Consider the following 18,092-nt stretch of genomic DNA (forward strand, 5'->3'; position numbering starts at 1 on the left):
ATGGAAGCGAATGCCATACGTGGGGACTGCAGCGATTGCAATAATGCGTAAGGGTGTGTCGCCCGTATGGTTCAAATCGTCCATACGTCCATATATGAGACCGGCAAATTTACGACAACAGCTCCACGTTGTGACGCGCACGAGATCGTACGTGATTGTGCGGCGTAGCGGATCTGCGTCGCAGATGGCCGACAAAGAGATCGCGAGATCGTGTGTACCACCACGGTGGCATAGCAGAAACATTGATTGAATGTGGCAATCTTACTATCATGCGTTCGTTCGTGTTGCGATCAATCACGATCATAGGTGATACATTTGCGACTGGATGGTAAATATCTCGATCCAGCAAGATCGGGGATAGATGGGTTGGTTGTGTTACTTTCAGAAAAAAAGCTAAGGTACCTAAAAAAATATGGTGCCAATTGGCTACTGAAGTGTTCCAATAATTTATTTTATGTGACTACTGCATCACGATTTTCAATTAGGGAAATACTGATAAAAAATCTAGACAAAGAATTGCTATTATTGTAAAGTGTGGCGCGTACGTTACCAAAACTTCAGTATATCTTTCCTGTTGACACTGAGATCCTGGATCACAAGGGCGATTTTGATTAATTTTAATGCTTTAGTCACATTTTCTAAGATAGATGTTGGAATTCTGGAATGCTTTTTTTGGTAACCGGATGGTTTAGTTATAGCGGTGCTGATCTACTCACAAAAAGACTTCCATCAAAATTCAAACCAAATTTTTTTTCCTTACGTAGTGGCGACTATTCAGGAACAATTGAAATGAATTGAAGTGTATAATATCTCTTGAAATTAAATTGTTTGAGAAAACCAAGATTCGCCCACTCATCATTGGTTATTGTTACTAACTAACAACCTGCATCTGATTCTAAGAAGTCAGACTACGACTACGAACAAGGGGAAATAATCTTCAATTAATTTTTAATTTCAATTTCTAAATCGTGCAAATCGTATTTATAGCTTTGCTAATAGTTTATCTTCAGCATATCTGCTATTAAAACAAACAAACTCACTTTGTAGTCTCATCCAGTGAGGCTGATATGAGAAATGGCGTCGTTCGAGAAATTCGTCGTCATTAGCATACGTAAGTAGGGCACGGTTCACCTTGGCATATTGTAAAATCTTATCGTGCTAAGGGTTAACACTGCGGAAATACTTATATAAATATCAAACGGCAAACAGATGGTTAAATGCTGTGAAAGATGTTACGCGGCTGTGAGAGAAGAAGTCAACAAGGGCAATTAGCTAATGGGCAACTTCTAGTTTGTCCATCAAGTGAATGACCGCGAACAAATTTCTACGAAGATGGCTGGTAGAGTTAGAAAAAATACTAACTGTGCGTTCGTTAACGTATTTTTCAAGATAAATTCTTCGTTTTTAATCTCAATCTAAATGGATAAAATATTCAATGTCTAGCGAAGATTAGGTCATGGTAAACTAAATCTCAATGGCAGTTGCAGGTTGTTTTCCTTCACATTAGAACTGCCTGGCAGAAGGCCGCATGCAGTTTTAATTTCAATAAAACTCCAAGTGATATTGCAGCCCATGCCTTTTGTGTGAACTCTGGCAGTGTCGTCTGGAAATGCTTTCATCTCTCGATTAAGGCAATCCGGGCTCGCGCAATTTCTACCAATGGGAATCACCATTAACCCACTTTGGTTGCATTCTTGCTTCGTTTCATTTGTTTGTGCTTCTTTTGTTTGTTCCGTTGATCCTGATGCTGCATCGATGCAGCGGTGCAGGTTTTGGCCTTTGATCCTCTGACCGAACCACTTAATGCTTAACTCGATGTAATTTGCGCCTCTAGCCAGGCGTTGAAGGATGCTTCCGTTTTTTAAGCTTTGTTTACATTTGTGCACATTTTTCGTTCCTTTCCTACCGACGCCGAAGTGCGCTTTGTTGATAGTTATTTATCAAGCAGATTGCCAGTGCAACGATCAGCTGTGTGTTTTGATTACTTTGACTGTGCGTGTGTATAGGTGTGCAGATTGATAAGACAATTCGCTGTGGTACGCACACTCTCAGCGAAAGTGTCAAAACGCGTTGAAATACAACACAGAACGGACCTCGTCTGATTAAAGCATTATGATCGGAGCGAGGAAATTGAAACTGATGGAAGAAACTGGGAAAAGAAGGGTATTTGTTTGTGGCGCGATTTCTGTGACCATATACAGCTAGATCGCGATCAGCGTCTTATCGCGCGCGAAAGAGAGAGAGAGCGAAAACTCGCGCTTTTATGAAGTAAGGAAAAGGGATTGTTGCATTGCAGTGGCTTCTGGTTGTATGATAATCGGTAGTATCATTTGCTAGATGGTGCGATTACGGAGCGGCAGAGGGATCGGTTAAATGCGAGGGATCTCGACAGCTTTATTATTGTTGACATTTGCTAATGACGAAGTTCTAAGTTCGCACGCCAAAGGCAAGTTGACAACGCGTGACAGCAGGTGATTGTGTTTGTCCGGTGCATCACGGTAGCACATGCCACAGCACATGGTACACGTTTTGTTCGATCTGTGTCCACTGGCCCTTTACGCTGGTGACAGCTGAATAGGTTAGTGGTTGATTAGCAACAGTAGTGTGCGCTTGGACACTTGGAAGTATGAGTGTGACTGTCCGATGCGAATGAGTTGTCAGTTTTTGACAGAAAACTACGGCTAGTGGATGATGAATGGGTCAGTTACATCTCGGATAAGGAAAAAGCTATCATCAGTGCATGATGCTTACTATTTTCAGACACAAAAGCCGAAATGTCGTTTTGCGAAACAATAACAGATCGCTACTCAACGAAGATGCACCGGAGAAACTATTTATGGGGTTTGCTTTTTTTTGGTCTCCCCCATAAGTGATTGTGTCATGCTACGTTTGGATGAAGTATCCACATTCAGAATGACGCCAAATGCAGACTGGATTGCATTTCCGGACACGATGGACCTTCGCACGTACGTTATGAGCGTTACGTGTGGTTGGTCACGTTGCACTTTTCGCCAATCCATGGTTGTTAAATTGCAACCCAAATCGGGAACAAATATACAGATCATTTAGCATTTAGCAGCACGTATGTAATGGAACCACACAGGAACGAAATAATACGTTTTTAAATAATGTTGTTCGTTATTTTAAAGTTTTTATTTCTTTTTTTAACAATTTGTGCATTATTAATAATTGTACATTATTTTTGTTTTATTTATTTGTTATTGTCACTGCTATTTTTTTCTACCGATTCATCTTATATTATATTATTTAACAACAGTAAGATGCATTCAGGAGAAGTGAATAAAGTAAGAAGTAATCAAAGATAAGTGAAAGCTCAAGTTTTGTTAGTAATTAAAATTGAATTGATAAAAAAAAACAAAAAAAAAATCAAATATCCTGATCATTATATTCAGTGGCCGATCAAGTTTCTCGGAAAGCACTAAGTAGGATGGTAGTTGGGGACCTCAAAACTAAAGATGGTCGCATTGACGAGCATTTAAGCATTTAACTTTTTTAACATCATATTTGTTTATGTGAAAAATTTGTTACTTGCAATTTAATTCACATAAATCCTTTAAAACAACATCCTATTCAGTTAATCGGCAAGCTTTTCCCATACCTCGCCGAAGATGCTAAATAGGACGACGCGTTGTTCGGCATCGGTACTAGTGAAGCTGCGGATGATTAGATAAGGCCCAGTGATTGTTTCGTTTATTCGTAACTTGTGTTTTGCTTTGGTCTGGCATCATAACTCCAGGAATCACCTGGATGAGACCAGTTTCCGTTAAGCGAATCCACCGAAAACCGGTGCAATGCCCCATCCACCACGTCATTTGTTGTAGTCAACGGTCTCGAGTAGTTTGTCTAGTACAGTGGTAGGCAAATTTGTAAGTGGGCCAGCTGGTTATATGGTTAATTAGTAGGAAATGTGTATTTTAAATATCTCAATGCTGAGAGATCCTTGGCGTGAATGAAACCATTACACAAAAAGTTAAGGTCGATAAAAAATGCATTATCCTTAAGTGTCTGATGTATTAAGCAACCCTGTCATCATATTTCATAAGATTTATTTCAAGATTTTTTTTTTGTTTAAATGTGTTTTGTTTATGAAAATTGAACAGTTGGATTTATGAAACGATCTCATATTGATTGATCTCTCATACTCATCTATCTCAATCATTCGTTTCGTCCATATGAAGAATATTGATAAGTTAGTATAACTGTTTAGTTTATCAGTGCTTAACCACAGCTAATCTTATGTAAACTCTAAATAGAAGTTGCAAAAAAGAAGCATGTTGTGAACGACAAAGCGATTGTCAATTTGCCGACCACTGACCGTCGGGGGGTGGACTTCACATCAAGATACCAGATTTGGGCGGTTTGTGCCAGTTGCGGAAGAGGTGTACAAAGATGTATGTAAAATTTTTAGTTGCAGCAACACAAAAAAACTACCAGCAAAAAACTTCCCCGCCGCCGGGGGGAACACATCGTAAACGTTGGGCTAAATCATGGCGTCGGAGATACTATGACGCACATGCCGTTTGTTTGTCTGTCCTCGGGTGGGTTGTATTTCTTGCCAACCAGAAGAATGCGGATTTGAAAGATAATCGTGTTAGAATTGTTATTTTCGAAAAAAAGCTACTCTTCACAATCGAATCAAACGATAGGGGGAAGACATGGGTTCGGGATGGAATTTTTGAAGAACCGTCAGTGCTTTGAGAGCTTATTATCAAAGAAAGCGCAAAGCCATCGGGCTTAGCTGTAGGGTAGATGTTGTTGAGTTGCAAATGTCTCTATCACTGAGGGGTGGTTACTGTTGTCTAGCTGCGTGCAAGCAGTTTGGAGTGGCAAGAGTGAGTCAAAGCTTAAATCCCTTTTAGACGACACTATGCACCTGCGTTACTCACTGCTTAATACACTTTAAAGAAGAAATCTTTAATGTTCTGAGAGAAAAATAAAAAGAACAAATCCACTGTTATGCATTCGTGATGCACAAAGCCTATAGTAACATTAATCATCGCCAGTAGCGATAATTAATTCAAACTAGTACCTAAACACTCTCACTCGTTTCAGGGCTCCGGAAGCCGTGCAGCACGACACACTAATGTTTCTCATGCCGCTTATCATAATTTACATCGACGAACCTCTTTTCCATTACTGCCCAATAAATGGGCTAAATTATTTCTCCCAATGTACACCTCGCTAGCGTGTATCACGAGAGCTTATGCACTAATTACTTAAACCCACTATACTGTGTACTTCTTCCCTTTGCTTTGGGATTCCACCAACGCATGGGCTTCCTATATTTCCCTGGTTCCACAAGTACTCGTTCTCCGAACAATTTTCCGAGCGAAATTATGCAAATGCGCGTAGCGCAAGAGTTTATAGTGAGGTCGTCTTGTGCATACTTCGTATTAATAATTAGTGTTGCAGGACCGTGCAGTACCCCGCATTAGCAAAAATAAAAGCATTCTCTGCGTGCGCCATTTTACCACCAACAATGTGCCAGACAATGAGAAGGACGTTGAATAAAGCAGGGAAATTGGTTCGGTTTGTTCGTTGTGAAGTTTTGTTTGGTTTCCCTTTTGAGCACACATTTTTAAGCCAACGTTTTTTTTTTTTGGGAAACTCCAACAAACAACAGTTTAAGGATAATCCGAAATGGATTGTGAAACTTTCCGGTACAAATCAACTCCTTATTGTTCGCACACGTATCTTGTCGGACGTCAAACGTCTCATAAAACATTCGTTAACGGCATCTATTGCTATCCTTTTGTCGCCTCTTACGCTCCCACAAACGCAACCAAAAAGCCGCCGAAAAGGTTGAGGCGAAAAGTACATCTAAAGTTTGGTCGATTTTTTTGTTTGGGCCCCGAAACACGGCAAACCATTCACCATCAACAGATTATTTGTTTACGAGTTTCCGTTTTCGTTTTTGGGTTTGTTTTGCAGATACGTTCACGTTGGCATAAAGCAGCGCATAAAGTACCCAAAGTTTACCGCGAGGTAAAGTTGAAGTCGACTCATCACGCCAAGCAAGCAAGTCCGCGAAGACGTCGACGAACAACCACGCCACAAGCATCCTCCCGCCGGGTATGGAAGAATGGACAACGAACAGCCACACCAGGAGCTGGTAAAGTGTGTCCTCGTAGGAGATACGGCCGTTGGGAAGACGCGGCTGATCTGTGCCCGGGCCTGCAACAAGCACGTCTCGCTATCCCAGCTGCTCAACACGCATGTGCCAACCGTCTGGGCCATTGACCAGTACCGGATCTACAAGGATGTAAGTACTTGGAGGTATTCTTTTTTTTTGCACACACAGGTTGGGTCGAAGTGCAACCAATGCACCAGACAGCCGTTTCCAGTAGGGTTTTGAGAATGAAATTATGACACCCAGACAGAACATAGTCGTACGTCCTGTAGTGTACTGGAATGAGGGGGTGAAGATTGTAAAAAGAGCATGTCGGGCATGCCGGGCTTTGAGTTTTGCTTTCTGAGGGTTTAAAACTCGCTTTGGGGAGAGATAAACTTTGTCCGCTTAGCTTCTTTAATGGGATTGCTGTGGAAAATGCATTTGCTTCCTGGCATTCTATTCGTTTGGTGTTCGATTAAACCGACACGGTTGAAGAACAGGGTTGTCCAACACTATGCTTTTCTGGCCAATGATGCAAGCTATTTGAATCACTGTCCATCTAATATGGAATAAACACCGTCTCATACGGCAATGTTCGAAAGGTTCTTTTTCATTATTATTTAAAATGAAACAAATATAAATATTTTATGTCGTTTCGTACTAACTATTGCATATAATAAAATATCTTATTTGTTGTCTTGTTTTATTTGATATAGCATATATTGGCGGTTGTTTCGAGCGATTCAATGCTCTTTAGATCACATTAATCGAAAGGATTCTTTCGGACTGTTAAATTCTTGATGCAAACGTAAAATTTTGACATTCTCTCTTGATTTTCTGATTTTCTGAATGATTTTCATTCTCTTAAACTTTTGGCTCTCGAAAAAAGGTTCCTGATAGCTAGGCGTATATTCATTACGGTCACATTGAATTTTTTGAACGCTATTGCCGACCATTAACGTGTCAGCTCCAACCCACTGATCCCGATTCTTGATCGTAATTTCAACTATGTTTATGATTTGTTCAATTCAGCCATGTTGAATACAGCCATTTGTTAACAATAATAATGTAGTATCACAAAATTTTGTGTTTAATAGATAGTAGAGTAATTATTCGTGAGGACCTTTCGCAATTCATTGATCAATAAATATTCTATTATAAGTTCAATAACGCCACATAGGAAAATATGACTCAATTATTGTAGAATTACTTTGCAATTCTTTTTTGTTTTTGTAGACTCATATAAAAACGCAAAATATTAATCTTTCAATATAGACAATTACCTATAAGTGGACCTAATCAATTGGACAACCCTGCCGTAGACGGTATTTAATTCTTCAATTTCCTCTAGATCCGTTCATTCCCGGGCCAATACTCATACCACCATTTTGCGTTAGATGGAATCGTCTGTTGAACATCTTCGCACTGGCGTTTTGTATCTAGCAACTGGAGATCTCGTTCCAGCGTACCGAGCAGCTGGGTTCCGGGTGTAGGAAATTTGCAATCTGCTTGCTATTGGTGCCATTGTAACGGAGGAGCGTGTTAGCATGAACGAGGAAAAGTTTATTTTTAGAACACCAATTCCGGGCAAGACTGTACACATGCATAGAGTTTCCTTCTTGCGATGCGAAGTGCTTCACTGCACATTGCACTGTGGAGTTTCGTTGCCCAGGACCGGTGGGTGGGTGGCAAAAGTTTTTCATTCCCTTCCTCCATACTCCAATCCAAACTCCAGAACTGTTTCTGCCCCGTTCCTGTTTTCCCGATGCAGTCTTATCGGATGCACCGCTAGAATGCGCGAACAACACAATGAATTGAATTCCTTTCTTTGTTCTCCACGGCACAGTTGCTGGTTGATCTCGGATCGGGAACTCCACCGTGAAGAACGAACAGTTTTGTGTGTGTGTGGGTAACCTGGGGTAGTCATCATTATGGAGAAAAGTGGCAACATTAGGAAGTACAATGTTTTAAAGTGCACAATTCCTCGTTCGTCCATGTACAATGTGTTGATCCGACGAATAGGAACGCACAGAAGTCGACACCATCGATTTGTTCTCCATCGGTGGTGAGGTTCTTTTTCCAAATGCAATTTTCTTGATATTTGCTATCCCGTTAATTTCTAACCCCCTTCCACGTGGGAGTAGTCCAACACAAGAGTGTTTAGTTTAAATGGTTCAAAAGCGAACAAAGAGAACACATCTTTGCAGTGTTTTCTCTGCCATGAATCTTGCCATGAATGGAAAATGACGGAAAACAACAAAACGATGGAATGCTTGCTTCCATCCCGAGCCCTTCTCCAGTAACGAGCTACTATTAATAATCAACCAGGCAAAAGCAAGCAATTGGTGGAAAGTGTGGTACGTAAAACGAAACGACTCTCCGAACAACTGTTACGACTGTTGGCCGATGGGTTCCGCTTTCCTGTTAAAGTGCGCTTTTATAAGATCGGAAACGCAGATCGGTCGAACAGAGAGTGCGAGTTTAGGACGTAGTCCGGATGGGTACGATAGGAGGTAGGATTAATGGCTAGCATACTTTCGCTTATTCCGCATGCGGCCATTTAATCCAAAAGAGATTCCTGCTCCTGCTGGAGAAGGTGGAGTATATTACTCGCGTTTAGAATATAATTGGATGAATGGGATTGGAAAATTGGTTTTTTGATTTTGTTTTCCGTTTTAAAGGATTACATATTGTTTTCCTATTCTTAGTCGCTTGGTGATAAGGAGTTTTATCGTTACTGTATTGCTGCATTTATGTCCCCTTTTTTTAAAGAAAGAAACATAGTTTTGAAGTTGCTGGAAATGATCACAACGTGGCATATTTTTGTTCTTACTATGAGGGTGTGTCATGAACATTGTGCATATGAAAAAAATTGATTCCGTATAAAGTTGAAAGTATTTAAACAAATGATCATTATTAACAAGGGTAATTTGAAATTTGTTTGCCCCTCGATCTGAGTACGAATTGAACCTACAACTTATTAATATCTTTTAAAGTGATCCTAAGTAATTTTATATATTTTTGGAAAAAGATTATGAAAGGAAAATAAAAACTACTTATTATGCACAACACTTCTTCAACAAATCAACTTGTTTATTGTTTGATCAAATCGATCAGAGACCACCTATAGGACGGCATCTTTGATTGAATGGTTGGTTAGATGTACTGTATTATTAGTAGCGATAGAGGCCACCCGAGCTTCGGTATGTTTACCATTAAAACAAGCTGGTTGACAGTAGTGATTAATTAACTTATAATCATCAGTCATCACATTTGAAATTCAATGTGCATTTAATATAATTATCATAATAATACGCAACAAGCTTGGTGGAACCATTAAAAACTACAAATTTTGGATTATTTGATCCACATGTTTTGGAATCCAGTTGCTGGTGAGACGTCAACGCGAGTGGTTGTCTTTCCGTCCTAAAGTGTGACACTCAGTTTTGGAATTCGGTGTTTCTGTGTGAGGACATTAGTTCAAGTGTGTTTGTGCGATCGGGATCGAACTGTTTTGTGGTGCAGACACCAACACTAAAGAGAACACAAGAAACGTATAGAGTAGTGCACAGCCTGTTTTAACAGGAACTAAAAAATGCAGGGGGCACCAGCAAATGCTGGTTTCCCCCCGCTCGGCGGGAGGGAGAAAAGAGATAGGACTCTTCCATCATATATGGATAAAAACAATGAGTACGGGGAAAAGAGATATCTGATCCTACGGTCCTTGGAGGGCAAACCGCTACCCAAAAATCCGTGGATCTACAGTGAGACAATCAAGAGGGCAAACGGAAAAGTGGAAAGCGGGCATGCGGTTGATCTTCACAACTACATTCTAGAAACGCGATCCGAAAAATCATTCTCTGAGCTACAGAAAGTGAATACGCTTGTGACCGGTGAAAAGATAATCATTGAACCCCACCCGAGCTTCAACTCTGTTAAATTTGTCTTCACATGCAGTTCAATCTCAGAAATGTCCACTGAGGAAATAAAAAAATATCTGGAAGAAGATAATGTAACAGACGTTTACCGGTTCAAGAAGCAATCAAATGGACAACAAATACAAACAAACTCGTACGTAGTTACGATGCAAGCTGTCAGGGTACCGGAATACATCTACATTGGCATGGAACGTGTTAAGACGCGTATCTACTACCCTCGCCCTATGCGTTGCAATAATTGCCTAATGTTCGGTCACACCAAAAAGTTTTGCAAAAAGAATCAGGCTTGCTCGAACTGTGGAGGAGATTTCCATGAAAATTGCTCCAACCCGATCAGTTGCTTAAACTGCAAAAACCCGCACAACGCTTTTGACCTGAAATGTCCGTTCTACCAAAGGGAGACTGATTTGATCAAAATAAAAATAGATCACAACTGTTCTTTCCGCGAAGCACGCACTATTCTGCAATCCCATCAAAAACATAACGTGGAAACAGTAGCTAGCGTTGTTCAACAAAGGCTAAACACAGCTCAGATTCCTGATCCAAAAGACAAGATAATAGAACAACTCTCACAGTCAGTGAACAAATTACAAGCAGAAATAGCATATCTCACACTTACAATCACACAACTAACCGCCAAAAAGAGTGATACAAATATTGAAGTAAACTCCTCGGGCACTGCAATAACTGACACAAGTAACACTATTTCAGACAACACCACCATCACAAATAACAATCTCCCAGACAACACCAATACAACTACAAATCCGAAACATCAACGCTCCTCTAGTGAAGAGACACAAGAAGAATTAACCACTACAAAGAAAACCAAGAAAAAGCAAAAAAACAGTTAGATACCTCACACAATACTCAAATATTCCAATAAGATTGCGACAAAATATGTCTTTTTACCTTTCGTCGTGGATCCAGTAAGAAAAAGCAATGTCAATGACAACGTCAACAACAGAGTTACAAATCCAATGAGAAATTTTATCTTGAATTGGAATATCCGTAGCTTCAACAAAAATATCGACGAACTCAAACTTCTAGTTTTCAAATATCAACCGGAAATTGTTACACTACAAGAATCCTACATCTCTGATAGATTCCTGACGCACTCTCCGCTTAATAATTATACTTGGCTTTCAAAAAAATCCTCGATTACACATCATAGCATCACTATAGGAATTAAAAAAAAATTACCTTTTAAACAGATGCCTATTAATACCGACATCCCCACACTTTGTATACATATAACAACCCCGTTTAATATACACATAGTATGCACATATGTTTCTCCTAATTCTAGTTGCGACATAAGTTCCGAATTTCAGAAAATATTTTTTCAAATACCATCTCCTATTTTAATAATAGGGGACTTTAATGCCCAACATAAAGAGTGGGGAAGTCTCATCACCACTTCACGTGGCACAGATATAGAAAATATTTTAACGCTGAACCAAGCTCTCACATTAACGCATAATTTTCCTACACGTATAGATCCAAGTACTGGAAATAGCTCAACAATAGACCATTGCATTATATCATCCGCAATAGCAGCAAAATTCTCTAGTTTCTCCGTTAAAGATCTGCATGGTAGTGATCACTTTCCAATAATAGTCCAAATAAATGAAATCCCAATCAATAATTTACAACTTTCTAACAGACCCAGATGGAAGTATGAGGAAGCAAACTGGGTTGAATACTATAAATTTCTTGAAAATATTCCATGGAATGCTATATCAGTTAACGAAACTAGATTAATTGAGCTGATACATGAAGCAGCTCAAAGTAGCATTCCCAAAACTAATGGTATTCCGCCAAAAAAGTTCGCACCCTGGTGGAACAAAGAAGTTGCTCTAGCAATAAAAAATAGAAGGAAATGTCTCCGTCAACTAACGAAACACCGCAGAACTGGCAACATTGCTTATAATGCAAATGTTTTCTTGGCCAAATTTAAAGAAGCAAACCAAATCGCTAAAAACATGATCAAACAAGCTAAGGAACAAACATGGGAAAAGTTTGTTAATGAAATGAATCCATCTATTTCATCAAAAGAACTGTGGAGAAGAGTTAAACAACTAGGAGGGAAAGGCTCTAAACCAACTATCCCAATTTTAAATCCTCGAAACCCTATAACAAATCCTGTTGAAATAGCCGATGCTTTCGCGACACACTTCAGTTCCATCTCCTCAAACAATAGCTACCCTGATAGTTTCCTAAAATATAAAACTAAATCGGAATCTAAAACACCATCTTTCGTCACACCCTGTAACATAGAATACAACAATCCATTCTCTATTGAAGAACTCCAGTTCGCTCTTAAGAAATGTCGTGGTAAATCAGCTGGACCGGACGGAATCGGTTACCCTTTGCTACAACACTTACCAATATGCGCTTTGAACTACCTTTTAGAAATTTACAATAATATTTGGAAATCCGGAAAAATTCCCAATCATTGGAAAAATAGCTTCACCATCCCAATTCCCAAAAACAACAGAAATCCACACGATGTTGATAGTTTTAGACCGATATCGTTGATAAATTGTATAGCAAAAATCTTAGAGAGGATGGTAAACAGAAGATTATGCCATGAGTTAGAGAAAAGAAAACTACTCCACACTAGCCAACATGCCTTTCGTAAAGGTTATGGTTCAGAAACTTATTTTGCAAAACTTGAGGAATTACTGTCAAATGCCAACAAAAAGAACTGGCACTCTAACCTTGCAATTTTGGACCTTGCGAAAGCCTATGATATCACATGGCGCCATGCAATACTGAAACAACTTTACAACTGGGATTTTCGAGGTAATTTACCGGGATTTATTGCCAATTTCTTACTGAACCGTACATTTTCCGTCATTATCGGATCATGTCTATCACAACAGCATACGTTAGAAAACGGAGTTCCACAGGGTGCCATACTATCTCCCACCCTTTTTATAATCAGCATTCAATCATTATTCCAATTCATTCCTTCCAACATTACACCTCTCATATATGCAGATGATATTGTTCTTATATCTTCGGCATCCACAAATTCATTATCCATCAACCAACTACAACTAGGGATAAATAGAATAAAACAGTGGTGCAGCTTAACAGGGTTTCAAGTTTCTCCAGAGAAATGCAAAATCCTTCATATTAATACAGTTAAACAAAAGAACAAATCATTCAAATCCATACCCATTTCCTACAATAACTCAACAATTCCAAAAACCAGACAAGCAAAAATTTTAGGTATCACATTTGATTCTAACCTTTCATTCCATCCTCATTTCAAAAACATAAAAAAAATTACAAAATATAGCATGAATTTATTCAAAATACTAGGAGGTGGTAGTATAAGAGCCTCTCGGTCGATTCTCCTCCGATTACTTAACTGTTGGATGTTACCTAAAATCTTATATGGAACTGAAATTCTTTCACTTGAAAAAGATAGGTTCAATAAACTTCTTGCTCCTGCATATCACACAGCCTTGAGGTACTCCTCAGGAGCATTTATTACGAGTCCCATAAATTCACTGCTATGTGAAAGTGGACAACTTCCTTTCGCCTACCGAATAACCCAACACTTAGTTAATTCAGCACTTCGCTGCATAGAAAAAAATCTCCATTCAGTTCCCCTTGTACAACGGGCTAATACAGATTTCTACAATTTAACAGGCATACCCCTTCCAAGAATCCTTAAACTTCCCAGCACAGTCGGCCGTCCTTGGAATCAACCATTACCAAAAATCGACTGGACTATGCGTAACCTATCACGGCTCAACACAAAACACTTTTTTCAATCATTCTGCGATCACATACATAAACACTATCAAAACCATTATAAAATTTATACAGACGGATCTATCCACAATCAATCAGCTGGTTGCGGAATTCATTCTTTAAAATCAAACTGTGCCATCAAGCTTCCAGATAACACCTCTGTGTTTTCAGCCGAAGCAATTGCTGTGGGTTTAGCTATTGAAGAAGATACAGAAGAAAACACCCCAAACGTAATTTTCTCCGACAGCGCCAGTGTTCTAACAGCGTTAGAATACGGATGTACAAGAGATCCACACATACAAGCAATAGATCTATCCTCTAAACTCAATAATATATCCTTCTGCTGGATTCCTAGTCATGTTGGTATACCTGGTAATGAGGTAGCCGACAGACTAGCAAATGAAGGCCGAAGGTCCAGCAATATAAACCATCACCCGATATCAAAAAAAGATGCTACCAAATCATGCAAACTTCTGTTATCCAAATCATGGCAAAAATCTTGGCAAAACGAATTGGACAATTTGTTAAGAACAAACAAATTATCAATACTTCCCTGGGAAGATCACCCATGTCATAGTAGCCAGAGACTACTAACTAGGTTGCGAATTGGCCACACTAGACTGACCCATAGCTATCGACTAAACAAAGAACCTCCACCGACATGTCCCAATTGTGGTGTACAAATCACAGTTCGACATATCCTAACGGAATGTTTAGCATATAATGCCGAAAGAAAAATATGTGATCTAGATGATAATATTGATACGATACTTTCTTCAGATCTAACCGCTCAGAAAAAAGTATTAAAATTCATCCGCCTAACTGAACTAGACAAAAAAATATAAATAATAACAAATAAGGATACAAAAGGATTTAAATCCGTAAAACATAACAAAAGAGAGGAAAATATTAAATCCTGTGATAAATTCGACTAAAATTAACTTAGTCTACCGTCACTTAGGAAAATGGTCCGAGTTACCGCACAACTCAAGCTGCAGGTACCTGGACGGTAATTCTTGCTTTCCAGGTTTCAGCCCGTTACCTTATTTTATTTTATTTTATTTTTTATACTTTATTGGGTTTTTATTTTATTTTTTTTTTTTTTTTTTTTTTTTTTTTTTTTTTTTTTTTTTTTATTCAATCTCTTTAGTTTAGTTATTGTATTTATCTATTTTATTTTATTTTGTTTTTATTGTATTTTTTTTTTCTCGAGAGATGAAAAAAACTACCGAGTTTTAAAGTCTCTATAATATTTCAACAACATGTTTTGGAATTTTAATCCTCTTTTTGGCGTACCACTGTAATATGGATGTACGCGCCTAAATGTATGCAATACATATACATTTATTCTTTTATTTGCCGTTTTGTTCTATTTATTTGAAACCACAACAGTTATTCAAATGCCATTTATTTGTATTTAAAAAAATCCTATAATATGCTACAACGACTTGTCACTTCCAATTTCACCCATTCTTTGATACTTGCAAATAACGCTTGAAATTAGCGTACCGTGAGTAATACCCTAATTAGCACTACAATGGTATGTACCGTATTTTTGGGTCAGAAGATTTGTCACGCTCGCATGACCGCACAATGGCGTACAATTGCAGCCAACTCGCAAACAAAACGTGTCTCCAAAGTCGGCTGCTTGAATTGCCAGCAGCACCCGATGATCACCGATAGAACCGGGCCATGGGAGAACGATTAGTATTCCAGCAGGGTCTGTTTTTATTTACTTTAAATCAGCGGAACCGCATACAAATGGGTGCCGATCGTGCACATTGCTATTATTGTAGCTAGGGTGAAGCGTTACTGCTTCGTGTTTTCAGTAACGCAATATGGCGCAGTTGGAAAATGTATTGTGCACTTTGAAGTTTTCGAGTAGGTTTCCTGCTCTATCGGCTCTAAAGCGATGATGCTTGACACAAACGATGCACAAAGATGGTGGCGGGAATGGTTTACAAGTTGGAAGCTGGGTGACAAGATCTGGTTTCACGCCGTTGGCAAATTGTGGCGCCTCCACTGCGCAAACACCACTTCAAGAAACATTATAATGCATAAATCTTGTTTTATGATCGTTCCGCGCATACATTATTCCGTTGAGTCATTTTATTGATCAAGAAGTGAAGATTGTTCAATTGCTGATACAGCTATGATCATCTGTAATAGTGATGAATAGGTCGCCCTGTTGGTTACAGAGTGTTCCGGTTGTTATGAACTAAAACTAGCTGTGGAATGAATATTTACATTCTCCTTGTCTATTTACAGGTCCTCGAACGTTCGTGGGAAATTGTGGACGGTGTTAATGTATCATTACGCCTCTGGGACACATTCGGCGATCACGACAAGGATCGACGGTTTGCATACGGACGGTAAGTATTACAGTTGGAGAGCGAATCTTGTGTCCTTTTCTTCATTCGCAATATGATCTAACTCAAAGCATTTCCATTTATTTTCCAGTTCCGACGTGGTGTTGCTATGCTTTTCGATAGCAAATCCCGTCTCACTGCGTAACTGTCGCGCCATGTGGTACCCGGAGATTCGGAAGTTTTGTCCAGACACACCCGTCATACTGGTTGGCTGCAAGAACGATCTGCGGTACATGTACCGCGATGAAACGTATCTGTCCTACTTCGGCGAACGAAGCCCTTTCGTACGTGCAGCGCGCAAATCCGATCTAGTGATGCCGGATGAGGCACGGGCAGTAGCGAAGGAGCTGGGCGTTGCGTACTACGAGACGAGCGTATTCACGTACTTTGGCGTGAACGAAGTGTTTGAGAATGCGATCCGGGCGGCATTAATTGCGCGCCGCGAGCATCGCTTCTGGATGACCAATCTGAAGCGTGTTCAGAGGCCACTGCTACAGGTATGGATACTTTGGATGGGATATTTTTTTTATTTTAAGACAAGTTTTATTAATTGTGCTCCTTTCCTCTTTCCGTTACAGGCCCCATTTCGACCGCCGAAACCTCCGCCGCCGGAAGTAACCGTTATTACCGGCACGCATACAAAGGACATGCTTAACATGTTCAATTCCCAGTGCTATACAGATCTAGTATTAATTGTCGGTACTATCCGTTTTTCCGTACATAGATTTATGTTAGCTAGTAGTTCTAATGCATTTCATAGGTTAGCAACAATTCCAATTACTCTCCAAGCCCTACCCATCCCGAACGAACATCGAAACCTATTAAGCTGTGCGCCACTTTTTTCTTTTTTCCTTTTCCATGCTTTATTTTTCGGAACGGCACCTGGTTCGACACATGCCGCGTAGGTTATTAATGATGGACATCAGTGACATTGGTGCAAGAAGCAGCAGCGAGTCTAGTATGGTAAGCTCGACGTTTGGTGAATCGACGACGGCCGATTTTAACGAGGATACAGAGTGTCTAATACGGCTCGAGCAGAACAAGGTGGCTCCCAATCGGTAGGTACATTCATTTGTTTAACGATCGAAAATATCGTCTTACTAACTGTTTTTATTTTCTCTTGTATGTAAGCAGCATGTGGGAGCAACTGAAACGAAGATCCAGCTATCAGGCATTGCCAACGGTAGAACCGAAGAAAGATCTCTATCGGGAGTTGCATCATCCCGTGTTTCAAAGTATTAGAGTGTTCCAGGTCAGTGGTGGTGGATGAGCAAAAAACACCCGTTCAAGGTGGAATTAAATTTCAAAAACCTTTTCCCCCCATTATGTTTTAGATCGACAGTGGAAGACATAGCTACACGCAAACGCAGACGGTTGTGCAGATTAGTAAGGTAATCACACCGCAAGCAATGCAGCAGTGTTTGAAGTTTATCTATACGGGCACGATCGATCGAGACTGTCTCGATTTGCAGGTGAGTTTGCAAATACCAATTCACTCTATTTAAGTTTCAAAATCTTTCATTCATGTAACCAAAACAAAACTGAAAGCACAAAATCGAAAACGATCCCATTTTCAATTTTCCACCCAATATGACACAATGCTTTCAGTAGTACAAGCAAAACGATCTTAAAACGTGTTCACCTATTTATTCACCACAGTTGCACAGAGAGTACGTCCGCTGCATTTCCGCACCAGACACATTTTGATCATAAAAACAATTTCTCTTCATTTTTTTTATTAATAATCTTCTCTTTCCTCCTTTTCCATCTTATACCGCTTATACGTTATTTATTTCATAAAGAAGAAAAGTCAGTTGAAATCGGATTTTTTTTGTAGATAATTTAATATTTTATAAGTAGTAAGTGGAGTAAAATGCATGT

The 18,092-nt window shown here is 39.5% G+C and overlaps 1 protein-coding gene across 7 annotated transcripts in view; it reads left to right on the forward strand.

Annotated features, from left to right (window-relative positions):
- Positions 1-18,092, forward strand: part of LOC125771682 (rho-related BTB domain-containing protein 2) — a 40,179-nt gene that overhangs the window by 17,211 nt on the left and 4,876 nt on the right. For 5 of the 7 annotated variants that reach the window (XM_049442581.1, XM_049442579.1, XM_049442580.1 and 2 more), the window contains 7 exons: positions 5,953-6,283; positions 16,111-16,214; positions 16,303-16,708; positions 16,790-16,971; positions 17,117-17,269; positions 17,346-17,463; positions 17,546-17,683. In XM_049442581.1, coding sequence (XP_049298538.1) covers positions 6,104-6,283; positions 16,111-16,214; positions 16,303-16,708; positions 16,790-16,971; positions 17,117-17,269; positions 17,346-17,463; positions 17,546-17,683 — 1,281 coding nt within the window. In that variant the 5' untranslated portion in view covers positions 5,953-6,103. Of the gene's footprint in view, positions 1-5,952; positions 6,284-15,998; positions 16,050-16,110; positions 16,215-16,282; positions 16,709-16,789; positions 16,972-17,116; positions 17,270-17,345; positions 17,464-17,545; positions 17,684-18,092 lie in introns of those variants that run through there. The other 2 variants (XM_049442585.1, XM_049442586.1) reach the window with 2 other exon arrangements.

Source organism: Anopheles funestus, chromosome 3RL (assembly GCF_943734845.2).
Source record: "Anopheles funestus chromosome 3RL, idAnoFuneDA-416_04, whole genome shotgun sequence".
In the NCBI taxonomy this organism is placed as follows: Eukaryota; Metazoa; Arthropoda; class Insecta; order Diptera; family Culicidae; genus Anopheles; species Anopheles funestus.